Below are 27,306 nucleotides of genomic sequence, written 5' to 3' on the forward strand. Positions count from 1 at the left end.
AAGATTAAGGGGAAGATGCACACAAGAAGCTTTTCTCTTATAATTTAGAGCATTTTATTTGGACGTGATCTACACTTTGCCATACCTGAAACAGTTTTAGAAATGACTGAATTGTACTTAATAGGCTTAATGCAGTCATTTAAGCACAATGATGAAGTTTTATATTTCAGACAGTAAAAATTAACTAAGGGCAAGAGTCAGGGAAAAAAAAAAAGAGCTTTCTGAAGTCTTAGCTCTGAGAACTCAGCTTGAATCACAGGGAGAGCTCTGATTTTGAGTGTTAGTACATTGCCCATGAAAAATCGGGCTCTGTGAAGGTGTCTCTAAGTGCACTTATGCTGTTCTCTAAAATATTCACTAGGTATCCTGAAGTAACACAAATGAAGGATGAAATCTACTGGAGTTGGTCACCTAAGTTTCACTGAACTTCTGTGGGATTTGGGAACTTCTAGTAGGCCATATGAAATCACAGTGTATAGCTAGGACCTATAATAATTTTTATATTACAGGATAATTTATATTACTTTATTATATCCTTGTAACTTGGGATCCATGAAAAGTACTTTATGAGGTACCCAGGTGGATTGGTTTGCTTCCTTTCAGAGATTCAAAGTTTTAGCTGCTATCATTTGATATTACAGATGCGTTGCAAATGTTTTGTTGTAAATAGATGAATGCAAACTACAGTTGCAAAAAATTAAGAGATGCTCTTTGAATCTAAAGCCTTCCTACATTAAGGAAATTTACACCAATTCATATTAGACTTGCTCAGACATATTTTTGTTAAGATAGTGCTTTAAATACTACAAACTGAGCTATGTTAGGTCTCCAGAAATTCCCAAGAATATGCAATGTTTCTGCAGCTGTTTCTTTAATGTAGAGAAGGTTACAGTATTCTAAGAGTTTTCTTATTCTAATTAATGACAAAATTAATTTATTTTGAAGCCGGGACAGGCTGTAGTTTAATGGAATGATCTTGCATTTATTCAAATGTGCGTTTTACTTACTTGAAGCATTGTGACAATAAACACGTGCAAGTACTTCTGAGATTGGGTCCACACAGAATGAAGAATTATTCCTTCTGACTTGTCATCTTCGGAAGCTTCACTGAGTAATTACCTCCTTCAAACACTAAAGTATACTTTTGCTGTCATTTTAAGATAGCTTGTAAAAATGCAGATAAGTGAAGTAAACCTAACACCTGCAATGGGAAACACAGCCATGACGATCCTTGTGCCTGTAGATCTATTACTGATAATTCCTCTTACAATATTTTTCGTTCAGAAATGGTGAAAAATCTTTTAAATTATTGTAACAATAAAAATCTATTTTTGTAAAGATATGTTTTGGTTTGTCTTTTTCTTTAACAAGAATTTTTCCAGCAGCAAAGAGCTTTATGTGGAATCCAAGATCTGCCTTCTGTCACTGCAAAATTAGCAGAGCAGAAGAAATAGACACTTGCCTCAGGTAAAATCCTGCATTTCCAATATGCACACTATCTTATCTATTAACATATTAGAACTTGTCAAAGATTATCAAAATACTGAGCAAATACTTCAAAATACACTTCAAGTTTCCAAATGTCACCTTAGTTCTGTTCTTTTGTAGCTGCTCCTGAGGTCGTGTGACAATTATTTACTGTTGTGTCCAGCCAGAGGTCTGTCATGAGTTGTCATAGATAAAAGCTTGTGTTACTAAAATAAATCACAGAACTTTGCTTTAGAACTTTCCTCTTAGACCCAGATATCACCAGCACCCCCAGGTCTGGCACTCATGGAACCAGAGTAACTTATCATTCGACATTACTTATGGTGTCAGACTTTGGGCATCTATGACACCATATTTAAGCAGAAGTAAAATATTATCATATCAATTTATAAAATGGATAAGGAAAATCAAGTAATATTAAATCACAGAGCCGTCTGCTTTGGGGATAGAAAAATAACAGGACTATTTTCCAGTTATTTTTTCTAAATATGAGGTATACTACTCAAAATTCAGAAAAGCCTTCCTTATTCCTGCCCTACACCAGATTCCTCAACCTGACGTGCAAATTCTGTCCAACAATACTGTGGAACAGACTCCTTTCCTGAAAATACAGTTGTTAATTCCATCCTAACTATAACTTCAAAGCAGAAAGCAAATGTTCCCTTCAATCTACCCCGTTTTTCAGCAGTGCCTATCTTACATATTCAAGCTAAACACTTGATTTAAAAGACCAGGTCTATGCTATAAATCCTTTCTGATATAATACTTCAAAGAATCACAATCCTAACTGACATTTTTATACCAACAGAAGGAGATTTTATATTTCATATAGGAAGCTGGGGAAGTTCCTGTGGAAGAAAGCGTTTTGCCAATACAAACTGCAGCTCTACTGCAGATTTTGCTAACATAGTGATATCAGCAAGTCCAGCAAGACTTGGTCTTGTTAGAGGGAGATCGGCATGCGTAAAAGGTACAGCATAATTTTTTTATGCTAAATGAATAGACGATAACCTACAGTCAAGCCATGCCAGTTATAGATGTAAAAACATCAGGCTACACTTGAAGCAGGTCTCAGACGTATTCTAAATGGCACTAGCTTCCACAACTTAAAAACTAAGGTTATTTTTTCTGGCTTTTGTTCACCCCATACGCATTACCTGAAGTAAAACGCACAGTTCAGATGCCAGCTCCTGAACTCTTGCAGGCAAAACTATATGTATATTCAGAGGCAAGACAAAGGCAGCCAGTTTACTGAACCGTTCTGTGGGAAAAGGTTTTACTACTAGAGTGAATGCTTTACTTAGGAGCATTCCAACCATTAGAAGAATATATCTTCACACTCCGCTTTATAGAGTAAGCAACATTGTTCTGATTAACATTTAGGAGGAAAATATGCTTTTTATTTGCTAATGGAAACTGCTTCAGTATCTTTTCCTACTATACCACTATTAAAAACCTGTGCTAGATAGGAAGAAGGATAGGCTGATCGAAAAGCAATAAAAATTCAGGATTCTTCCTCATGCTGTTACTTTAAAATTGCCCTGGAAGCTGCAGGCACTACAAAGACAAAACCTTTGCTGCTTTCTTCCACAGGAAATAATAGTTGAGAAAATCTGTAAATTCTCCAGGTAGCTAAGGCAATCCTGAGTAAATGAAACTGTTCCTTTGGATGTTTAAGGAACCTCAGCCTAAATCTTAATTATGGAAAATAGCTGCATGTATCAGCTTTACACATGTTTAAAAATACAAGATGACTAAGAAAAGCTGTAGCTTTCACCTACCTATGAAAGTCTGAAATGTTTACATGTTTATAGACGTTCCCCTTGCCATGGAAGGAATGGAGAGAGGATTGCTGAGTGCTGGTCACAGACAGCAAGACTCGAGAGCCTTTTCCAGAGCTCAGCCTGAGCCAGTTCTTGAGAGCCGAACAAAACCTGGAGCCGCTGGGATGAAGAGAGGGAGCACAAGCTGTGAAACGGGCTGCGAGTGGAGAGCTGGAAGACCTGATACTTCCTCAACTACCTGTCTTAGTTGTGGTGGATAAAGAATTAAGAGTAACCTGCACATGGCTGGGACAAGTTTGAAGGAGTGTAACTGAATCCAGCAGGATATGGAGAAATAGCTGAAAGGAGGCTTGTGGGTGTGAGGGCTGGGTCTAGTCAGGAAAAAGCCACAAATGTCTCCACAGGGACCTCCTGAGAGGCAGTCACAGCGTCTACAAACCTCCTTTGCAACAGCAGATGAGCTGAGCACAAGACTGTGCTGGGGCTGGGTGGTGAAAGGGGCTTCTCTTCTGCAAAATCTCCCTGGAGGTGTTTAAAAGGCGTTTAGATGAGGTTTATTACCAGAGTTCAGTTAGGTTATGGTTGGACTTGATGATCCTGAGGGAGACCAAAACAATTCTATGAAAATGAAGAGAGACAAAACTGATACCACCCAAGGCCCTGGAAGCAGGAACTTAACTTATTCAGCTTGAAAAACACCCACACACAGAGACAAATTCTTCTTCCTCCCTCCATGCCCTCCAAGTTTGTAGAATTATTAGCAGCTAGGCAGAAGACCCAAGATACCATGAGGATACAAGTCATCTTGGACTCTGCTGCTGGCTGGATGCAACTGCCCCCGCACAGGTTCTCTCGTGCAATAATCCCATGGCATCTCCTTCATTTGCTCCTGGAACTGAGACACCAAGTAACAATGCAACACATATGTAAGCACAGATGTGGCAGCTCCCATGTGGGATACAACACTCAGCATGAAGAGAAAACTTTTCCTATGCAGTGTTAAAAAAACCCCTATTTTTTTCATTATTCTTTATGAACGCAAAATATGAACCCTCATTTTCATAAAGGGCTAAAGGAATATATTCAGATCTCTCAACAGCCTTTTCTATTTAAAAGTCCATGCTATTACAGATATTTTTTACATATTTTAATGGCTAACATACCTTATATCACTATTTCAGACACTTGTAAATCCACGAAGGAACTAGTAGAGGGGGAAAAAAGCTGAGGAGAAAGGAAAATGGTTTCTGAATACCTCTGCCCACTGCCCAAAGCAAACCAACCCTTTGTCCCATGAATGCTATGGGAGGGACAGTGGAATATTACCAACGCAGATTGTAATGCTTTGGCCTCCCAAACTCCATGCTCAGGCCCTTGAACCTTCAGATACTCTAGGCAGGCCGGCAGGGAGCTTGCCACAAGTCTTAGTGTTAATACACATTGACACAGTGCATTGTGACTCTGTTCTGCAACACTTGTTGGTAGATTCAAATTGGAGTCTTCCAGCAGATTTGGGAAAGCATGCCTGAGCAGAGTCTTTCCTGTGAAATACAAATCACGGGGAGAAAGGAGAAAGAAGCTGAGCTTTTAGAATATACACAACCCGTTTGCTACTTTGACTATCATGAAGGAAGACATGCACTTCGAAACATAAGTAGATGTATACATCTACAGAAATTGTTGGAAAAGGCTAAAACAGGCATATTTTTTAAAAAGGAACAATACCCCCCTGGTCATTTACAAACTAGCTGACAGACCTAGACAAAGGTTTTTATCCATCCAAAGTGTTGAATGGTGACCAACACTGTCACTAACTACTCCAGAGATTCTAAATAATCATCATACAGGCTATGGTAGAACAGTTAAGAGACTAGAGGCTTCATTTTCTAAGACAGGTTGGCAGGCAATACTACTTTGACACACGCAAGGCTTGTGAATTTTGTAGCAGTACTTAAAAGCATGGAATACTTAGGTGATTAAAAAGGCTTATGTGTTTCAGGTATGCCAAAAAGGAAGCTAACTTACTGACACCTCGGACAATTCCTTTCCTTTTCTTCTGTTTCTCCCTCTCTCACATCAAAGCAACACAGTTCAATCAGACTGTGCTTTTAAGTAAATATACACTGCCTATCACTTATTTTCCATTCATACTCAACAGGACAATATTAAGGTCCTTCACAGATTAAGAAAGCTTGAAAATCCTGTTGTGGCTGTCTTCTGCTCTTTTTACAGGTTAGGGGCTATTTATCTTTTGCCAATGGTCTTTTTTCCTCAGAGAATTACAACACCATCATTGCCATCACAAGCCATGAAGTTTCTCACTGTATAAAAACAAAATAGGCCACTTAAAATTCTCACTTTAAATAGAATATGTTGTTTAACAGTTAATTTGGGATAACTTCATTAATTCTGCACACCACAGATGACACTCAACAGGTGAAGCATTCTAAGTACTGGAAAATGGGGTGAAAGAAAAGCAGCAATGATTTCCCAGATTAATAATACCTTTATTAATAACATTTGACAGTTTCCATAAGTTCAATTTATTAAATGTCCACATAAATCTGTTGTGGTTTTATTTTTTTAGACTCTAAAATACCCAACTTTTACAATTTCAACTTTCAGTGCTTCGAGCTGAAAATCAGAAGCATATAATAGTGAATTCCTCCAACACATTCAATTAAGAGATTTGTCAAGTCAGAAGGAATACTAGGCTCAAAGTTTGACCTCCTGTATAACATAGGTTTTGGCTTCCCTGGTTTAACTACCGTTTCAGTCCAGTAACTAGGGGATTTTCTTTAAGAAAAAGACCAAGGCTGCTATTTAATAGAACACAACCAAGACAGTTAGCAAGCAGCCATACTACTTCTTGAGTTTCTTTTGAGCAGCCTTCTTCTTGACCATTTGTAACCTTTTCATAGCATTGAGCTGAGATTCCTGAGAAGTCGGGCCTTTCAGGGAGGTCGACTGATTCCCAGTATCTGCCACAGTTTTGCTCGCGCTGCCCCCGCTATTACCCACGGTCCCAGCGCTACCGTTCCCACCGCTCACCTGGCTGCTGGTGCTTGGCGCCGCACTGCTGGGGCTGGGAAGACCTGCTTTGCTGACATTGTCACTGCTCACTGACCGGCTAAGAGTGGGTTTCCCCAGTGTCAGAGGTGGTGGAGGTTTTGGCTGAACAGGGCTTGTGCTGTTGTTGGCAGATGCTATTTTTGACCCTAGTCCTGGTTTGGAAGTTGCCAACCCCGACAAACCGACAGGTTTCTGGTTATTTGAAGAAGCTGCAGGTTTCCCACTGGTGCTCTGTGCTGTTGATCCCATTTTGGCAGTTGATGGGTTGGCAGAGGAGGTTTTGGCTGCAAAAGCAGCCCATCCTGTAAGGCCACTGGTTGCTGAAGAGGAAACACTTGTACTGGCTGAGTTCCCAGACACTGCTGCTGAGGTCTAAAAGTAAATACAGCATTCTTATTTGGTAGCATCTACTTGTGTAACACATTGCAGCAGGAATACATTGAGCTTCTGTTTCAGTTATTTTCCCAGGAACACCCAGTGGGCAATATTTAATCACTAGTCACTACAGTCAAAAGTATTAACAAGAAAAGGAAAGGATGCCAGGTGCAGACACCTTTTAATTTCCCAGTCACATAAAACCAGGGTTACCTTTTATCCCTTTTTTCTATAGAGCTAATAGGCTAACATATGGCATTGCAAACCCCTGTAAACTCTAAAAGTTGGTTTAACTGTAGTAACTACAAAAAGCCCAAATTTGAGAAGTATAAAAACAGAAGGCAACCCACCACCTTTATTGTTTACTGTCATCACTTGGTGTCACTTCTTAACAAGATGACAGATGCTCAGACAAAAATCAGACCTGAAGCAATCAGGTATTGCACTTATTGCAGTATTTTGGTTAAAGTGGGTGCATCTAAACTTTACCCTATCCTTCTCTTCCTTTCCCCCTCTTGGTTCCTAGCAGCCTGTACCACAGAAAATTAAAATCACTGACTTCTTTCCTTTATTTTTCCCCTTCTGGCAGTGCAAAAGACAAACCTCCCACAAACATAGTTTTCTTTGCCTGCAAAGTGCTACACATTAACTTCGGTTCCCACACCTCAAACCCCATTCATCCCAAGTTTTCAGCTGAGGATAACACACACATGAAATTATTAAAAGAGTTACATCAAACATCAGAGTCAAAACAGAAATTAAAATTCTCTATTCAAGTAATACCCTTTCCATATATATCCAGACTGTTTCTAAACAGTAAAGATGATTGATGAAATCAGGCATCACTTTTACAACCTGCTAGGCATATAGGAATAAATAACTTTTTTCACCTCAGCAGAGTTAAGTGTAAATGCTTGAGCAATAGCCATCATATAATATTACTCATGAAGGTTTGCATCCAGACAGAAAAATGGCAAGCATAACTTTGAGTACACGAAAAATTACTTTGACTCTGAGTTACAGATGTGCTTTCCTAGGTTAGGGTCATGCTTTGGTAGACTACTTAGTTATTTATTATGCTGCTTCTGGTTTACCGCCTTTGACCAACTAGTGGCAATATTTATTAAATAATTTTGAGAATCAGAAACATGAGGTAACATATATGAGAAGGAGAAACCTCTTACGGAGTCAGCTAGAGCTTCCCTATTACTGTGGGGAGAAGCCTTATAACTACCAAAACATGTATATGTTAACTTGACCACAGAGAGCAAATCGTATAATCTATACAATTATGAGGATTTCTACTTGTATAAAATACCATTAAAAAAAATCCCTACAGTAAATTCTATTCTCTCCTTTGTAATAAAAACATAGTGAAGAGCTGGATGCTTTAGGGACTCAGCTGAATTGAGATTTTACTTCCCACTCTTTTAGTGTTAATGCAAACCCACTATGCTATAGTACTACTGAGGACACATAGTATAGCAGACTATTTTCATTCATGGTTCTTGTAAGAAAAGATTGGTCTGATTGAAAAAATTATTATCTATGCAGCAAAAAATAAACTCTTACTTTGGAAAATTTAAGCTACTTTACCTTGACCTCTGTTGTCCTCTTAAATGCTAGAAAAGTTGTTGGTGGGTTCTCAGGTTTTAACTTAATTTCTGGCTTCTTGACCAATGGGTCCTTCACAGCTGGTGCAACTGAAACAACTGCAGGAGCTGGTTTTTGAGGTGGTTTTTGTGTCTTCTGAGCCTGTGTAAGTAGTAGAAAAGAATGCCCCAAACTAGTTAAAACATTGACTGCCCTGACTGTCAACTTGAGCATTATCAGATTGCAATCTAGCCTTTACAATTTCAAGCTGAACAGTGCCTGAGAAATAAGGTAACAGGGGATGTGGAAGTAGTGCTGAGTATGGTACTAGGGACAGAGTCCAGCCAAAAAGCATATTGAACAGGACTTGCTATTTCAGCGTGGATCGAGCAGCAGTATTAACACTTAGGGAACAGGAAAGCACCGGGCCTTCACAGAAATAAGGCAAAGACAGGTGAACTGGAGGAAGACAGGGCCATAATCCAGCAGTACTGGGATGCAGGCTGCAGGAGTCTGCTGAGTAGTGGCAGATAAAATTGTAGAATTTAAGTCGAAACGAAAAAAAGGAAAGGGCATATTGAAGGGAAACGTTGAATGGCTGCAATGGCTACCCTGTGCAATAACTGACCTCAAGCAAACACTCCTCTGAGTTCAAGGCCTGATGATCATCAGAATAATCATGTACTTCAGTCAGTGAAGATAACTCCTAGGCCAGGATCTTATATTGCCTTCTTTTCTTGTTTCTTAGTAGAGCCATTTCAACAGATAACAATTGGCTAAGTTATCATAGAACAGTTCCAAAACAGAACACATTTTCTGCTGCATAAAAGGGTTTGATTTTAAAATGTCAGAACTAAAGTCGTGCAAATTAATCATTAGTGTTTCATGCACCCAAAGATGCTTTCTTATTCTGATGTTTGTTTCTCACAATGAGATGAGTGGGATCCTGTGGGATCAGAAATAATTAGTCTGTTTAGTCAATAAAATAACACACAGATCAATCAAAAATAAAGGGATTTCTTTTTTTTCTGGAATATGCTACTATCAGCTTATTGTCAAGTCTGAGAACAATCAGCACTTCAGATTTGGACTGAAATTTGCAGTCTGTTCTTACAGGAAAACAACCACTCATGTCCAAAGTTGAAAAGAAAACTAAAACTGTAGGGCTATTTGGTAGACACGTACTTACTAAAACTTAATCACCTGAAATAAGTTTTCAACTGCTGCCTACTAAGTAGAAAATAATCCTATTTTATTATATATCACTCAATTTATGTTTTTTAAAAAGTATTGTTTAAGCAGCACATTACGGAGTACTCTTTGAGATGCTGCATTAAAAACCACAGCTGTAGCAAGAAAAGCACTGCTGAGAAAAATTGTTCTCCAACATGCTTCCAAAGATTTCTGCAACCTATGAAATAATCTACACATTAGAAATAGCCTGCTGGATTCAAATAGTGCTCATATAAGACAAAAAACTGACTCCTACCATTCTCTTCATTTGCCTGGTACAGCGGGCACAATACCATACAAGTCGAGGATCATTCACTTCCTTGTCTGTCACCTGAGGTTTATGGCAATCCTGGTGGTAGAGATTATGGCACTCCTGACACTCCACTAGCTGATTTCCAGAAATAACTGTCATTTGCCTGCAGAGCAAACAGTTAAGAACAGATTAGGGGAGAAAGCACTTAAAGGATTATCCAATTGTTGCAAATTTTGCGAGGCTTAAGATAAAAACTAAAAATATTTTTCCTTTCACATATATTTTCTACCTGTGTCAAATGAACGTCTGCCTTTTCTTCCTGTATGAGCTCTTTCTAACAGATATTTTAGAAATTTTGTATTTTTTTAAAGGTAAGTTATCTCAAGAAAATCTAAAATCTCTGTATTTTTAAATGTGTATATGACACTTCTGATTGCCTTCTTTGATTTTTGTATTAGAAATTTAAAGTCTCACCTGCTTTGCTTTACCAGGATATTTTATAGATACCTCACTGTACACCAAATTACGACTTCCTCATTATATTAGCATATAAAAGCCTAGTCTACATTTGAATAATTTTGCTATAAGATATAGAGCAATTTAGTTCAAGAACAAACAATTTCTCAATAACAGGCCTGTAAGAGTGCTTTCTGCTACAGGATCTAAAAGCATCATCATCCAAGCTGTATACTACTAAAAGATGTTTTATTAGCCATTCTTTTGGGCCCTACTACACAACCAGACACTTGGAATTTGAGCTAGTACCAGAATCATGGCGAGACGAAATAGAAAGGATTAACTGTGCAGTACTACCTTGAAGCAAACATGTAAGTTGGTGATGAGGACTTAATTTTGTGTGGGCCTCTGGTAGAAGTAATCACGCTGTATAAATGACAAATTAGTGATATATACGACTGGGAGTATGTCTGTGAATTAGCCAAATACCATTTTCCTAATGATTTCTTATTTCAGATGACAAATCAGGCTATTTAATTGCTAAGCTGCTTTTGCTCATATCCCCAAGGAACAGGTACCCAGGTAACCATGGAAACTCTATTTGTAGATGGGTGGGGAAAGGTAATAACTTATTTCTTTATATAACAGGAAAATGAAGTCGGTAGATATTGTCCATATGGATGTTAGGACATTTTCTAATAAAGATTTCTCTTCTACATGGGCTATTTAAAAACAGAGGGAGAAACCCTTCTGAAATTCCAGGACCCATTATTTTAGACGCAGGATATTTCAAAAGCTGTTTTGTTTGTTTCTTATTCCTAAATAAACTGGGTCAGAACAAAGCAGTGATGTTTCAACCCCCTGTCTCAAGGGAGGAGACTCACCCTATTTTAAAAGGACGAAGAACAATCCCAAATTGATTAAAAAGCCACAAACTCTTAATGCCCAGAAACAAGTTAAACCAGACTTATATTTAAATTATATGACAACCAAGAAACAAACACAATGACTTCTTAACGTTCAGAAAACAAAAAAGTATTCTTAAATACTAAATTATTCTTTCAAAATCAGACTTTTTAGAAGATTTTTTTCCCCCAGAGTTTTAATCTGCAAACTGCACACGGCTTTTCTTCTTCATATAACTGAGAAGCTTTATAATCAGTGAGTCTTGTTTTTCTAAGATCTGCAGCTATTGGAGAGGGTGAAGTTATTTTAATACTCCTTCTCTCCTTAAGCCTAACTTGATATAAAAGAACAAGAAAAACATAATAGGCATCAATGTTCAATACTCCTAATCACTGTAAAAATACATTTGACACTTAGCAAATCTTGAAGAAACATTTAATGTCTCTAGTTCTTAAATCCATAAAAAAGGAACAGTTAATATTCAAATGCAGGTTTTTGCATTTGTGAACGCACAGCTGGGTTCTTGTTGTTAATGTGGCTTCTTAAGTAATATAAACATAAAACTTTTGGCTACAAACACCCCCTGAACAGGACAGGGAAAGATGTACAATTGGGAGAGCCAAACTGCTCCTTTTGGCAGCAGTTGGGACTTACAAGGACAGAAATCATGTGTGAAACCAAATCCTGATTGGAGTGATTTGATGCCTTCGAAAGCATATTTTAACTTCTGTTAACACTAAATGTATTGTTAGCAAAACGTTACTAAGACCCAATTTTTGAGCCTTTAGTGAAAAGGAAAAAGAACCTGTCTTGACTGCAAGATACATTTACGCTGTTAATTGGAAAAATATGCTCATGTGTAAACTAATGTCAAATGATTACAAAAAGAGGATCAGCACACATAAATCTCATAATAATGCCACTAAAAATGTTTCCACTATAGAACTGGTTTTATTTTTTATAAATGCTTGTCATTAGCTATTAATATTTTAGCTTGTTTCCCAATAATTCAAAATCAGTATTTGTCACGACAGGTTTTTGTATCTTGTCTAGTTTTTTATTTGTCATTTGACCCTTCCTGAAGAAAAGCTGGTTTTCTCACTAAAGGTTCCATTTTCAAGAAGCAATTCTTATTCATGAAGGATGCTTACAGGTATTACTATTTCTTTATGTGCTTATGTGATTTCCAAGATAAAAACTACAGGAAGCATTAACTCAACAGGTACACAGAAAAAAAAGAAAGGTAACTACACAATTGCAGTGAAGCAATGTTGACTTACCTGCAAACAACACAGGCTAATCCCATTTCCATAGCAAAGTCATCAGCACTGGTTTCCTCAAAGCTAGATAAATCAGGCATGGATAGATCCTTGCTTGTCTGAACCGTGATAGGAGATGAACGAGCCTCTTGCTTCTCTAGTCTGGGCTTCTTTGGTGCATCAGCTCCTTCAGTGCTATCCCCTTTGATCTATTACACACATACACACAGAGAACGTGAAATCGCAAAAAGCTAATGGATATTATTAAACTGACAAAATGACTGAAACAATTAGATTAAGTAGTATAAGAAGGTATACTTTACACAGAACAAACACAACAAATTTTCTTCAAAACATTTATGAACTAGAAGCTCAAGTTCACTTTTTGTACTTCGCATCAAAATCCTTGAAAAAGCTTTGGAATCCTGCATTTCAGTTTGCTACATTTTTGTAACCTCGTGTTATCGGGATATTTAAAATATAGAATCACAAAGTGGTTTGGGTTGGAAAAGACCTTTAATGGTCATCTAGTCCAATCCCTCTGCAATGACCAGGAAAAACATTCACAGAATAATTATAGCAAGACTTTCGTTGGATTGCCAAAACGGCAACGTGGTTGGATAATGCAGCTCACAGGCTATGCCCAATGAGACGAGCTGACCCACACAAGTTAAAAGCAGACCTTTTGTCTAAAACATCTTCAAGTTTATTAACCAAGTTATTTCATTAGAGAACAAAAATTACTTACTTTCTCAGCAGGTCTCTTTTCTGTTTCTTTTTTCACCTTTTCTGATGCAGTGGGCTTGCCATTGCTGTTGCCAGAAGGCAAACTAGAAGCAGCTTTAGCCTCTTGCTTATTGGAAATAGGTTTGGTAACAGATACTTTTGGTTGCTCTACTTCCTAAAAATAGACACAAAAATTGAAGGCAAACCCCACACTTGAGTTAGTTACTAGTTTATAATTAGTTGGGTAACAGGTTAGGCAAACAAAATGTCATACAGCATTGATCACTTATACATACACTTAAAAAAAATTATTTCTAAAATATTTTCACATCACATTGACAAATTAGCATGTTTAAGCTGCAGTCAATTATTAAAACTTTCCCTTATCACTCACCTTCCAGAGGAAAAGATGCTCTTTTTCCAAATACAGATGCTCTTTGGAACATTAATTAAAAAAAAAAAAAACTTCTCTGCTTTTAAAACTCAAAGAGGTAATGAACACAAATTTTCAGATAGTTCTGAGGACAAAATTCAATATAATATGAAAACATAAGTTGACACTGACGTCACTAGATATCAATACTTCATTCCCTCATTGAGAAAACTATTGATCTCCACTTAATCCCAGTCTATACTCACCTATCACATTAATAGCATTTAGATCTCAACAGAAAAGAGTAGTTCTTAATGATGCGTTAGTGTCAGCAATGGATAATAAACAAGTGAGTCTGTAAATGAGTGATTAATCACAGCAATGTACATTAGGAAGGTACTGCCCCTCAGCCTGGTAAGAATGGGCAATTCTCTGCTGAATGCTGAGTCGGGTCTTGAGATCTGAGCTTTAGATCTCCCAAGTTTGCTGATCTCCTCATCTGCCTGACTGTGGTAATCCTGTGCTCCTTACTCTGTTCTTGGATTTTATGGAAAATCACAAATTAATCCTGTTTTCTGAGAATGCAAGGAAAGGAATTATTGTACTTTTTTCTACTACTGAGCAGCAAAGTCCAGCTGATACTGGAGGCACATACACATTATTTGGAAACACATACAAATTAGGTATTACTACTGTGTCAGCGTACGGACCACCATTAGAACATACCAGGCTGACTTCTAGGCATCCTAGGAGAGAACACCACCTTATTATCCATATGGCAATATATAACACTATAAGGATGTCTCTGCTTGGTAATTTCTAGCAGATGTTTCAACAATTTTCAGAAGATGAAAAAAAATATGTTTATCTATTGGATGGTGATGGTTTCCGCCTGCAAATCATTTCTGCTTTAAACCATTTGGTGTTTTTTATTCTTGTATGAATTCACCAACAGAACTTCAAGAAGAGAGATCGAACTTTATGAGTAAATACCTTGTTTTGTTTGATTTTTATCTGTGGCAAAAATAATGTGCACTTTAAAGGCCTTTTTGCTCTGATTGTAACTGGAGAAATCCATAATTTTGGGTTTGTCTTAGATAACATGTATGATAGCTTACTAAGAAAAATGCCCAAACCAATAGAAAAGTGAATACAAAAAGTACTATTACACTGCCATGACACTTGCAATATAGTATTGAATATCTCTTTTACAGGTCTTGGCACATCACCATAGTAAAGAGATTTTCTTTTTCCATTAACTTCAATTAACCGGATTATGTTGCATAAAAGAAGAATTACGAATATGGACATTCCATAATTACTTATACTTTTTCCTCAATTTCTGATTCTCTTTTCACTTTTCAGCTCTAAAAGATGAATAAGGAATAGCAGGAGATTTAAAAAGGCATGAAAAAGTGACCCATGCTCTTTAACACCAATACCTTCTGAGATGGACGATAGCTTGAGTCAGTTCCTCTGGCCAAAGACTCATCAAGAAGTGCTTTCAGCTTTTCAGCAGAGTCCTTACTCTTTGAATGCAAGAAGCCAAGGGCTTTCAAAAAAATGGGATCAAGCTCCAAGTTCACTGTAGCAGCCATAGTGTTATCTTTGGAGATAAAAAAAAAAACAAAACAATTGAAACTATATTAATGTGGAACATAACTCAAACAGCATGTGGCTAACTATCTCACAGAAGGTTTTGTGGTTTTTTTTTTTGTAAAATGAAATAACATTAATTCACAGCAAGGATAGTATGTGAATTAATTATCATCATTAGAAGATGACTGATTGTGAACTTCAGAGCTGTAGAACTGCAATGTGGCTCCACATCTGAAATGCTGTCAAATCTGCTCTTTGGCATATCTGATGTTCAAAAACTAAGCTAATCATGCTTACTTAAATGGAACAAATAATCCATATTCTTGATATTCCATATATACAAAACCTTGAAAAGTATGCCAAATAAGTATAAACTTCAGGAAAAGCAATTAATACCCTTCTTCTTAACATTATTTGCACATACAGTGATTTCTATCTCATTGGTAATTTAAGAATAACAAAGAAAAACTGTTATTGTAGAAAAATTAACTTTTGAAACTTTGAAAAGAACAGCCCTTTGTAACATACAATTTAAGAAATATAAACCATCTAGTATACAACTTTATATATATATATATATATCAAAAACCTAGAAAAAATATGTTGTCAGTTTTTAAATTTAGCTGAAATAGTGACAAAATTTATAACTCAGATTGTGATTTATCTAAGTTTCCTTGTGATAGCCTAGGTTTTCATGTCAAGTAATGACTATCCAGAACTCTTAAGAGGCCATAGTGTCAATGTAGAAGGAATAAAGTGAGGAAAAGGGTAGAATGACTTTAAAAAAGGTCTGTTTCACAGCAATACAATCCTGCACCTCAAATACTTCTCTGTTAATTTCTTTAACAAAAGCTCTAAGAAATCACATTTACATCAGAAGTTGTCCCCACAAAGATAGATATCTGCCTAGCCTGAACAGTGATTAAAAAGTAATAATTTAAGAAATAACATAGAAAGGGAAGTTTCCTGCTCTTTTCCAAAATGGATGAGAAGTCGTACTCATAATAATCCCTTTAAATCTCACTTGAAAAACATCAGGACTTTTTTTTTTTTTTAATACAGCAATCTAGAAGACATTCTTGAAAAGGCTTTTATCAGTTCTGCTCAAAAGCACTGCCTGGACAGCTTTTACAGCTGGTGCTTTCAGGGTTTTGTCTGTTTAATTCCTTTTGATATTCAACAAGGTGAACTTTTACCTCTCTGGCCAAAACACCAGCAGTGGCAGCCTGCTCCCTCAACACTTGCCTAGAAGTCTCCAGGAACCTTTATCTCATGCTGAGCTTTCACGAGACACCACAGAATTGCTCAACTAAGATCATCAAGGAGTTTGACATACAGTAGACTTCATAGGGATTTTTATCAATGGACCCAGCAGAGAGTTAAGAATCCTCTTAAAGAGCCTCTTCCTTAATCTTTGCTACTTGTCAAATCATTTTCTGGTGGCCACAGAACTTCTGCTAGTAAGTACCACATATCAGTTACTCTACTTTTTCACTGATCAGGCAGAGACTGTGGTGCAAGCCCCATCCAGCCAACTCAGTCTCTCACGTTTACAGAAAGTGAATTTAATGTATGTGGAAAGCACATACCCCTCTTTTCTTTTACGCATCTATCCCTGATAAATTTTCAGGCTGTTTCTGAGTTCCGTGGGTACGCTGTCTCTTCTATTTCTTTGTTCTGTGAATATGCCTTTCCAAGCTCCAGTACCATTTAATCTTAAATTAGGCCTCTGCTAAACCCGCTGTTGAATGAAAACAGCAGAATTAAATGACCAATTTCAAAAATTTGGAGGGATTTCTTGCTATAACAATCCTTCAGGTTATTTTCTGCAGCTTCTTTTAGGAACATATACTTGTGTACATAAAGAATGGGTAGCCTCAACAGTCATTAGCAACCATCTCAGGATGTCTGTAGTATTTAGAGAACAAATGTAAGCATATTAACTTCATTTTCATCTTTCTGAAGGTAACACTTCCCAGATTTACAACTAGCTCTATTTTTTTTAAAGATATCCATTGTAAAGGAACTGTTAAAATCCAAATTTCAAAATGGTTCTCTGTACTTACTTTTTTATTTGTATATGAAATCGCAGCAATTTTTTCTCTGTTCTTAAGAATAAATTAGTTTCACAGCCTACTGCCATTATAACTAACATATCACAAGAAATTTTTCATGAGAAGGGAGAGAACTGGTCTTATTAAACAATTCAAGTATGCTCAGTTTGGGCAAATATTGTCTTAAAAATAGCATAATCTAAAATAAGTAGATTGATAAATATGCTCTCCTTACTGGACCACAATAACACAACTATCAAACAGGCTAATACCAATAAGGCCTGGTCCAAAAAGCAAATTATTGCTTTTGGTAGTGGACTTTTCCAGATGTTTACAGATCAGAACAGTGGTTTGATACTTATTATATAAACCTAAGACCCAATTACATTCATTCATGTTTTCATTCTGGTGTTCTGGTTCATTCATGTTCTTCTGGTGGTGAAGTCAGCATATAACAACTTGATAGCCTTGGAGCAACAATAGTGTAGTGGTTTAACGATGATGCCATAGGTTATTCTGCACAAGAGCACTCCTTGACTTCCTTGTTGAAGGGGAATATTTGTATGCAAAATAATTCAAATGTTGTTTAGGAAAGACAAATAGGAAAAAAAGTGAGCATGACACCATCATTTTATGTAGCTGTTTATAATGCAGCTGTGAGATGAGAGGGCTGTGTTATAAACCTTGAACCCAGTGCAGAACTGGTTTTACACAAAGCAATAACTGGAAGGAGCACACACAGGAACTCAAGTGCAACCTCTGGCAACTCAGCACTAACCCATTAGCCCAGCCCAGAAAGTACCTTTCTCGACTTATGTCTCTTTTTGACACCTCTTCACTCTTGTGTAAGAACTGCTTGATGATAGGTAGACAGGACCAAATATGAGGGAACAAAACTCTCTGAAGTACATGAGATGATATTAAAAATCCTATAGCTGGTAATCATCGAGTAACCTCCAATGTGGACTACTCTGAGTGGCTTAAATCCCTGTTGGGGGAAAAAAAAACACCTTAATTAGTGGGTTGTCTTAAAATGCCTAAGAATGTGGGTCTCTTTTTGAGTCTCTTTCTTGAGCATACTATTGTCTTCTGCCACATACATACAAACTTAATTGAGCACTTTACAGAATACATGGTCTTCTAGTTTAATAGACTTAATAATGATTTCCTGGGTGTCAGAGGCCTTTTCATTTATTTGTCAGCAATGATTTTGCATGCCTATTAATGTATTATCTTATTCATCATTAGTTTCATTTAAATGGATTTACTTACATTAGATTTTCAGGTATGACCATATTTTAATCAACCTGTTTCTGAACTCCTGTTTCTATTACCTTCTGAGACAGGTGTAAAACTGAAGGTATTTTTCCAAGAAACTGCACATTTAATTTATAATGCAATGCTATTATCAAATCCATTCTTTATAAACTCAGCAATACTTGTATTTTTCACTGACACCAATGACTAAAAGGACTTTCAGTCACATATCCTTTTCAGCTATCTTCAACATCTTCAGCAGTTAACTTAAACCCCAGTAATGTGAATCAGTAGCACAAAATTCCTTCCAATGCACTGTACTGTGTTCATTAACAACTAATAATTACACAACTATAGTATCAATTCACCTTTTTTCCCCCCTCTGGATTCCTCTGTAGCTCAAGATTTTCTCTCTTCTTGACTAATCTAATAACGATGATAGTGGCAGACTTTGCTTATTTAACAATGCCTTTTCCAGATCACTTTCAGATTTATTGTAAATCTTGATATAGTAGATTAAGGAAAATCTTAAAAGTAGGAAAAACTGAACTTCAATTTTCAGCTTTTGTTTTAGTATCTTAATGAGGATGTGATTCATGACAACAAAATTTCTTAGTTATCTCCCATGAGGGACATTTCAAAATTCACACACTTAAGTAGTCTGGACAACTGTATTAATTGGAACAATTTTATTAATCAGTTGTGTTGCCACAAGCATCAGTTTGATAAAAAAACATTTATTCAAATAAATGAGATAATCACATCTATGCAATTGAGATTCGCTAAACCATGCTACCACCAAGTGCCAATATTCTGCAAAAACAGACCTGAAGATGGTGTTCAAACAGATGTCACTGTTCATTGGTTTAAGTCACTAGTAAAGTGATTATATCTCCATTACTGTTTTCACCTTTCCCTAATTTAATGCCTACTGAAATTTATCGGGTTTACAAATTCCCTAGATATCATCCTCCTGGTGATTTCTCGGTGGAAGAACCAAACTTCAGTGAAAAGTGAAATCTGAATTAGCTACAGCAAAGCCACGACCTGATCCTTTGCATCATATTTTCCACAAATTTCTCCCTGATGAAGAAAAAGCCTCACACCTGAAACTCGCTCTTTAAAACTAAAACGCTTAAAAAAACCAAAAAAAACAAAAAAAACTCCACCATCTTTTAATCTAAAAATATTCTATACTGTGGTTGAAACTTACATATCCTGTATTGCACATACATCACCTCTATTTGCTGGGTCTGTTTCTTCTGAATTTCTATACCCACTTGCAGGCAAGTGCTGACTCATTCTGGAGCTCCACCTGGTGCCAGTCCCTATTGCAAGGGAGGAGCAGAACTCCCCGCCTCATTATAGCACCAAAAACTGGGTTTGAGTCCCATCTGGGTTGCCAGAAAATGATACCGGAAAGTCAGCAAAAAGACTCTCTAACACTGTGTTGAAAGTGTTGAAAAGCAGCATTCTATTACAGTGCGCCGCTTGGAGGATTGCTCCTCTAATCTAGTGTGTGTGTGATTCTTAGTATTTATTACATACACCTATTGCACATTCATTTGTCCCTACCACTTAGTTAATGCTGTAAACATAAATTATTTCCATAACCCCGCCCTTCACCAGCAGTCCATCTTTGGTATTTGAAAGTCTTCATCAGGGGTCTCCACAGACTGGTGTCCCCCCAGTGCTGGCTTCTTGGCCTAATTTCTTGAGCATGCATGTTGTCATTTTGTGCTGCTACCCAGCAAAAGCCATGTAGCTCTTCCTTCATTTAGCAGAATATTCTGCTTCCCCAGCTTGCAAGCCAAGGACATCCCAGTTTGCCTCATGCTCAGTCTCTACAGAGCTGTTTCTCTGTTGGGTTTCTTTCACATTATGCCTGGTCTTGCTACATTAGATCTAGGGGTTTTTTTTGTTCCTGTTATCACCCCCGCCTCATTACAGCACCAAAACTGAGTCTCTCACAGAATCACAGAATGTTAGAGATTGGAAAGGACCTCAAAAGCTCATCCAGTCCAATCCCCCCACCAGAGCAGTAACACCCAGATGAGGTTACACAGGAAGGTGTCCAGGCGGGTTGGAATGTCTGCACAGAAGGAGACTCCACAACCCCCCTGGGCAGCCTGGGCCAGGCTCTGCCAGCCTCACTGAGAAGAGGTTTGTTCTCATATTTAAGTGGAACCTTTTGTGTTCCAGTTTATACCCATTGCCCCTTGTCCTATCATTGGTTGTCACCAAGAAGAGCCTGGCTCCATCCTCAGGCACTCACCCTTTACATATTTATAAACATTAATGAGTTCACCCCTCAGTCTCCTCAAAGCTCCAGAGCCCCAGCTCCCTCAGCCTTTCCTCACACGGGAGATGCTCCACTCCCTTCAGCATCTCTGTTGCCCTGCACTGGACTCTCTCCAGCAGTTCCCTGTCCTGCTGGAACTGAGGGGCCCAGAACTGGACACAATATTCCAGATGCGGTCTCAGCAGGGCAGAGTAGAAGGGAAGGAGAAGCTCTCTCGACTCTCTCTCACACCGGAGCCCAGCACCAGGACCCAGCACCTCCCGCCCTGGGCAGCTCCGGGCGGCCCAACGCCCTCAGCTGCGAACCGCCCGCCGGACATGCTGCCCCTCAGCAGCTGCTCCCGCCCGCCAGCGCCCGGAGCGGCTCCAGGGACCCTCCCGGCCGATTTCCTCAAGAGCCAGGAGGGTGCTCCCTTTAGACATCTGCAGGAGGGACTGCAACACCCACACGGCCAACGCAGCCGCCTCCGCCCGGGCCCTTCCCGCGCCACAGGGAGACACAGCGCTCGCCCCGGGGCTGAGGGAAACAGCTCCCCTCTTCCTCAGCCCCCGCGCAAACGCCCACTGTGCTCTTACCGGAGAGGAGGAAGGTGCACGGGGACAGCCACCTCCAGCCTGCCCGCCCGGAGCCGGGTCCGCCGCCGCACCGGTTCCCCCGTGCAACCGAAGCCCGGAGGAGGCGGTTCCGGGCAGGCGCTGTTGGCGGGGCGAAGCGTGAGGAACCGGGGCGGGGCCCGGCCAAGCAAGCGCGCAGGAAAGGCCGGGGCCGGGGCGGAAGTGGCGGTGCCGGCGCTGGGCAGGACCAGGAGAGCGCGGCGGGCGGGGCGGGTAAGCGGCCGTTGGCGCCCGCCTCGCGCTGCGGACGGAGCCGTTGGGAGCTGCCTCGCGGCGCCTGTGGCCGTTAGTGCGGCGGCGGGAAGGGGGCGGCGCGCGCAGGGGTTGCCTGAGGGGGAGCGGGCGGCTCAGGGGGTGTCCCAGCGTCCTCCCCGACTGAGAGCGCTGGGGCTTGTCTGCCCCCCTGCGCAGTCCCTGATTTGAGCCTCTTCCCCGCCCGTCCTCCCTCCACTTTGCCGTTAGTTCTCTGTTCTGTGAAGGAGAGTTGGCTGGAAGCTGCTTGCTGAGGTGTTTATCGGTGAATACGACTTGTAGTCGATGGCGGCAATGATATAGGTCGAGAGGTTCTTCTTCCCCTCTCGTCTGCCCTTAGTGAGACCGCATCTGGAATATTGTGTCCAGTTTTGGGCCCCTCAGTTCCAGCAGGACGGGGAACTGGTGGGGAAAGTCCAGCACAGGGCAACAAAGTTGATGGAGTGGAGCATCTCCCGTGTGAGGAAAGGCTGAGGGAGCTGGGGCTCTGGAGCTTGGAGGAGACTGAGGGGTGACCTCATTAATGGTTATAAATATGTAAAGGGTGAGTGTCAGGAGGATGGAGCCAGGCTCTTCTCAGTGACAACCAATGATAGGACAAGGGGCAATGGATACAAACTGGAACACAAGAGGTTCCACTTAAATATGAGAATAAACTTCTCAGTGAGGGTGACAGAGCCTGGCCCAGGCTGCCCAGGGGGGTTGTGGAGTCTCCTTCTGTGCAGACATTCCAACCCGCCTGGACACCTTCCTGTGTAACCTCATCTGGGTGTTCCTGCTCCAGCGGGGGGGATTGGACTGGATGAGCTTTCGAGGTGTCTTCCAGTCTCTGACATTCTCTGATTTGCAGCCTTCGTGTCGTTAGACATGAGGAAAAGGTTCTTCACCCAGAGGGTGCTGGATACTGGAACAGGCTCCCCAGGGAGGTGTCATGGCCCTAAGTCTGATGACGTTCAAGAAGAGTCTGGATAGCACCCTCAGACATGTGGTGTGAACATGGGGTTGTCATATGGAGGGACAGGAGTTGGACTCGGTGATCCTTGTGGGTCGCTTCCAACTCAGGACATGCTATCATTCTATGGCTAAGCATCTCTTTGAATAAATAAATAAGCAAAAGGTTTCATTCTTGACTACCAGGTCCCATTTTTCTGGGCTGACAAACTGCTGAGAGAAGCTTGGAGTAGATGTTTTATGTAGTAGCTTTGCAAAGGAATTTAAAGTCAGTGGTATTATTTTCTGCAATAAGTGAATTCTAATGTGCTGTCTTTCTTAAATTTGGCTTCTGTTCTTCATAGCCTATGTTTTATTTTATTGAACCATTAACTTTTATGTCATTGATAGTAATGATTTAGTTTGGTATTTGAGCCTGAACTATCATGAATTTAAGGATACATAATTTAACAGATTTGTTTGGGCTTCCTTGGAATTTAGATGCAAGTTCTTTGGCAATGGTAAAGGAGATGTGTCCCTGGACCACCATGCTGGGCATAGCATAGCAAAGGAAAGAAACAGCTGGAGGATGCAAACAGGAGCTTAAAGTGCAACATTCCTTTTGTTTTCCTGCTGAGTGAAGCTCATCTTTTAATCCTTTGAAGGTTAGCTACGAAAACAGAAAAATATTATTGTCTTAAATGCACCCTAATAAAGAATAGAATTTGTTCCACTCCACACAGTAAGTTTAATAACTCAGATCTAAATTGACCATATCAGTAGCAGAACAAGGCGTATGATTCTGTGAAACCAATTTCACTGTTTCAACACTGCAAATTTGAGAAGAGAAAGGGACTTTGTCAGGAGAAATAGTAGTAGTGTAGTATCTGAGAAGAATTTAGGACTATATTTGAAAATAATGGGGTAGTGTATTGCAAAGACACCTTTAAGTCAGGGACCATGAGCACTATCAGGATCCTTAGTATGCCTGTATGAACCAAAATGAATCACTGTCTTATAGATAATGAAATGACAGGTTGCTTTGCCAGGGTCTGGAGGTCATTTGTGGTGTGAGTACCTGTTCTCAGATTTAAGACCCGATCTTGTGGAATGTGCAAGGTTCTTAAATCTCCCTGAAAACCAAAGAAATGAGACATTTGTGTGTTTGTGATGAGAGCTGGAGTTACCTCCTCTTCTGGAGTTTGTTCTGCTAAGTGTAAGATATTAGTTGCTTGCGCTATTTTCAAAAATTAACAATTTGCAGTTTGTTTTTATTTGGTTCCGAATTGCTAACTGGAATGATTTATTATTTCTGTATTAATACAGTCTCTGTTTTTGTGATTTCTTAAAAAGGAAATTCTCTAATATTGACCATAACTTTCCTATTTGGATTTATCCTTCCTCCTCCCATGTAGGGAGAGTCTAATTAACTAAAACAGCTGCCTTTGCTTAACTCTTCTCCTCCCCCATCACTTTGATATGAGAATCTCTCTCTAAAACTTTTTAATGAGTACTGAATGCTTTACAAATGAGTGGTATTTAATTTTTTTTTTTTTTGCTTTTTGGGATAAATGCAACTTCAGTATGTACACAAAACCTAGCTAAAGAAGAATCTAGCTGCTAGAAACTTATTAAGAAGAACTGCCAATCAAACCAGAAGAAAATGTAGAAATAGTTTTTCTTATATATCTGAAAATTCAACAGCAGTTATTGCAACTTCACTAAAAGCCCCGAGATTCTTGTCAGTGAGTATTGAAAGCTTTGTTTTTATTTTGGGGTTAATATAGTTACTTGTGTTTGAGCAGCTGAACTTCAGACTGTATTGAGCATTATAGTTACCTCTGTAGGCCTGTTCACTGGTTCTCTGTGCTTCATGGAGGCAAATCTTACAATTCTGCAGACAGCTACTGGAGAACCTTTTTGTCCTTTTGAGTTCCTGCGTAGATAATTACAGGCAGGTACTGGAGGACTGCTAGCCACTGAGTACAGTAACTTGTGTTTTACTGGACAGTCTTAAGTAGAGAGCCCATCTCGTAGGCCATCTAAGTTTATTTTAAGCACTTCCATACCTGTGTGAGGTGGCTTTACCTGAGGAAGGAGAATACAAGAAAGAACCGAATCGGAGTCCCTCTTTGAAGAATCTATAACGAGTAATGGGACTAGAGGGTATTGTGCTGATTCAGCATGTCGTACCGAGACCAACTGACCCTATCTAGGTCTGAGCCACTTGCAAAACAAGTAATTTCCTGGGTTCCCTGTTAGCTGCAGTTGCACGTTTCTACTGTGTCCTTTACATGGGCACTTTTGTGGTTACAAGCTGAATGACGTTAATTTACTGCTCTGACTGAGAGGAGGGAAAGTCTTGGCTCTTCCTTTCTCCTCTCCCAAAATTATTCATTCTCAATCAATTCTGCAAACTTTTCTGATTTTACAGAGCGAGGACAGTGCTTTTGTGTAAGCAGATAATGAATGTCACTGTTTTTGTGTCTTTCTGTCTTTGTAGAAGTTCATTTAGGTTCAGAAAAATAATTCAGTCTCTCTGGCATAGTTCTCCATGTTGCAGCTGAGTAGTGGTAAATTACTGTGTATATTTACAAAAAATTACTTTGAGTTTTGAAGAAGTTAGTAACCACCCTCAAGCTGTCTGGCCCAGCTGTCTTCCAGAGGTTCTCTTCAAGGCATTTAGAAGAACAGACCTTTCCTGAGTATACCTTTGCTTCAGTCTAAAATCCAGAGCCTTACTTAAAAATGACTGAGAGGAGTGACTTTAATTAAGATACTATGAACTAAATGAAGTGGGCTGCATGCATATTTCTGTTCTCTGACCCTGTCAAGAGAATGGAGTGTGTAGCTCTGGACAACATCTGCTTATCCTGTTTCAGCAAGATCCTAGTATTGGTTTATCTAGTTTGGTGACTTATGTATGTGATAGTTGTATACATGAGGGTAAGAATAGTTGAGTTTAACCAGACAAATTTCAAGTTGAATTTCAAGCTTCAAAGAGACAGGTGGATTAATAGGATAGTGTTGTCAGATGTGGCAGTTACTAGGTTGAATACAGAGCAGACCAATAACCAAAAAGTCATTCTTTTCAATCAGTTACTGTCTGTGGAACTGACTGACAGCTGCTATCTATTACTCATTGCTACTGGGTAGAAATAGATTGGTTCAACAGATTGGAGGAGAATTCACATTGATGGTGTTCACTCTTTCATCTGCCAGTTTTCATGGCAGCGTATATTTGTAATTTTAATCAGTAGCCTGATTAAGTAGTACCTCTATTTGGGCATTTTTCAAATATTTATTTTTTATTTTAGTCTAATGCTTTATTATCTTCTGTGGGGAAACAGTGCTTCAGAGCTGCTGCTCTGGATGAAAATGGACAAGGGCAGGTGTACCTATTGAGAGTACCAATGTGGTGAAAAGGTTAATGTTTTACTTGTGCTGTCCTGAGTGATGGATTCAGAATAATTTGTCAGAACAGGTGTTTAACAGATGGAAACTACAGAATAATATACTTTGGAGACAGAAACCTCTTCAGAATTTACCTAAATATTTAGCAGCTCTACACAGTGTGATAATGAGCAGAAAAGCTGATTATGTCCAGTAAGGTCAACCAGAATTAAAAATTCAGGGGTGAAGTGATTTTTAAGGTGAATGTGTATGTCTGAGTAGCTAGAGTGGCTAGGAAAAGATGGTTCCTTTGGAAAGTAAAAACAACTCAAATGCATATCAAGGTACTGTTTAATATTGAAAGAAGTACTATAGTTAGTACTAGTAATTATGGATTTAGCAGGTAAGACTAACTCTTGACTAATCTCCTCAATGGCATCTTTGCTATATAACTTTTCCACAGAGCTGTACTTACGGTATTGAATCTGTCTCAACTTATATGATGTCAAGATTTATTTAAAAAAAAAAAAAGCTTTTAGGAACTACATGGCAGGTGTATTAATTAAAGAGAAACAACAGTACTATTACATTGAGCCACAGTTGTTCTTAGACAAAGTCATGTAATGATTTAAAAATATTTCAACAAACATTGTTACGATCTTTAATGTCAGGTGGACTTGATTTTATTCTTTTACTGCCTCTTTTTAGACAATTGATTTGCTCCAGTGATGGATGATATAAAATAGTAAATTTGATATACACATGTACAATTAAAAAAATAATCAATAAACTAGATCTATCAAATGAAAACCTTTTTTGCTTTTTAAATAATTACATCATATTCATGTAACTGCACAGAGACCTTATTAATCTAGACAGTTATTTGAAAGACTGATGCTGTTTTAATGTCACTTGTGTTTAGTGTATATATATGTATGTATATAAAAAACCATAGTGGCCTTTCTTAGCAACATTTGATTTTCTTTCTCTTATTATAATAAAGTTTTCTACTATAATGATTGTTTTTAGAGTGCCATCTAGTGTCTAAAGCTTTTCAATATGACTTGTGATTTATAGGTTAATGGTCAATTTTTTTGAGTGATGGAGCAGAAAAATTATTGCATCACTGTTTTACCTTAAACCAGTGTGGAATAGTTTAATAGGAAAAATGTAATTTTCAACCAATTATGAGGAAAATTAATATAAGCTTTTAATATAATGAGAAGACATTAATTTTAGCTATGCTGCTGTTGTATTTAACCACTTTAAAGAAGTTGTGTTTGAAGGTGTTCATGTAGCATTCTTGAAATGAGTGTTTTTTGGTTTTTTCTACTTACACATCTTCTTGACCTTCAGTTAGTATCTCATCAGGGTCTAGATTAATTTT

At 38.7% G+C, this 27,306-nt stretch overlaps 1 protein-coding gene and 1 long non-coding RNA gene across 4 annotated transcripts; both read right to left on the reverse strand.

The window, feature by feature from the left end:
* Positions 1-1,036: 1,036 nt before the first annotated feature.
* LOC308040136 lies at positions 1,037-3,357 on the reverse strand. The gene is made up of 3 exons (XR_013922098.1): positions 3,270-3,357; positions 1,588-1,694; positions 1,037-1,201 (listed from the first exon to the last, which is right to left on the reverse strand). It is a non-coding gene; the product is annotated as an uncharacterized lncRNA (long non-coding RNA).
* Positions 3,358-4,727: 1,370 nt separating this feature from the next.
* INTS12 (integrator complex subunit 12) lies at positions 4,728-21,393 on the reverse strand. 3 transcript variants are annotated; one of them, XM_080344425.1, is made up of 9 exons: positions 21,306-21,393; positions 17,974-18,159; positions 14,961-15,124; positions 13,168-13,320; positions 12,441-12,628; positions 9,802-9,961; positions 8,316-8,474; positions 6,324-6,716; positions 4,728-4,813 (listed from the first exon to the last, which is right to left on the reverse strand). In XM_080344425.1, exons 3-9 carry the CDS (start codon positions 15,114-15,116, stop codon positions 4,760-4,762), a joined length of 1,263 nt encoding a protein of 420 aa, XP_080200551.1. In that variant the 5' UTR covers positions 15,117-15,124; positions 17,974-18,159; positions 21,306-21,393; the 3' UTR covers positions 4,728-4,759. The 3 variants fall into 3 exon arrangements, with proteins under 3 accessions (XP_080200551.1, XP_080200549.1, XP_080200550.1); XM_080344423.1 differs by lacking the exon at positions 4,728-4,813 and having other exon boundaries at positions 5,774-6,716; XM_080344424.1 differs by lacking the exons at positions 4,728-4,813; positions 17,974-18,159 and having other exon boundaries at positions 5,774-6,716; positions 21,306-21,381.
* Between the last annotated feature and the right edge of the window lie 5,913 nt (positions 21,394-27,306).

Source organism: Nesoenas mayeri, assembly GCF_963082525.1.
Source record: "Nesoenas mayeri genome assembly, chromosome: 4".
Lineage (NCBI taxonomy): Eukaryota > Metazoa > Chordata > Aves > Columbiformes > Columbidae > Nesoenas > Nesoenas mayeri.

Excerpts from the sequence above, each read along its gene's own strand:
- INTS12 (XM_080344423.1), bottom strand. The coding sequence starts at position 15,116 with ATGGCTGCTACAGTGAACTTGGAGCTTGATCCCATTTTTTTGAAAGCC. Across the intron at positions 13,321-14,960 it reads GCTATCGTCCATCTCAGAAG|GAAGTAGAGCAACCAAAAGT; the intron begins GTATTGGTGTTA and ends GTCTATTTTTAG. Across the intron at positions 9,962-12,440 it reads TTAGCCTGTGTTGTTTGCAG|GCAAATGACAGTTATTTCTG; the intron begins GTAAGTCAACAT and ends TTTGCTCTGCAG.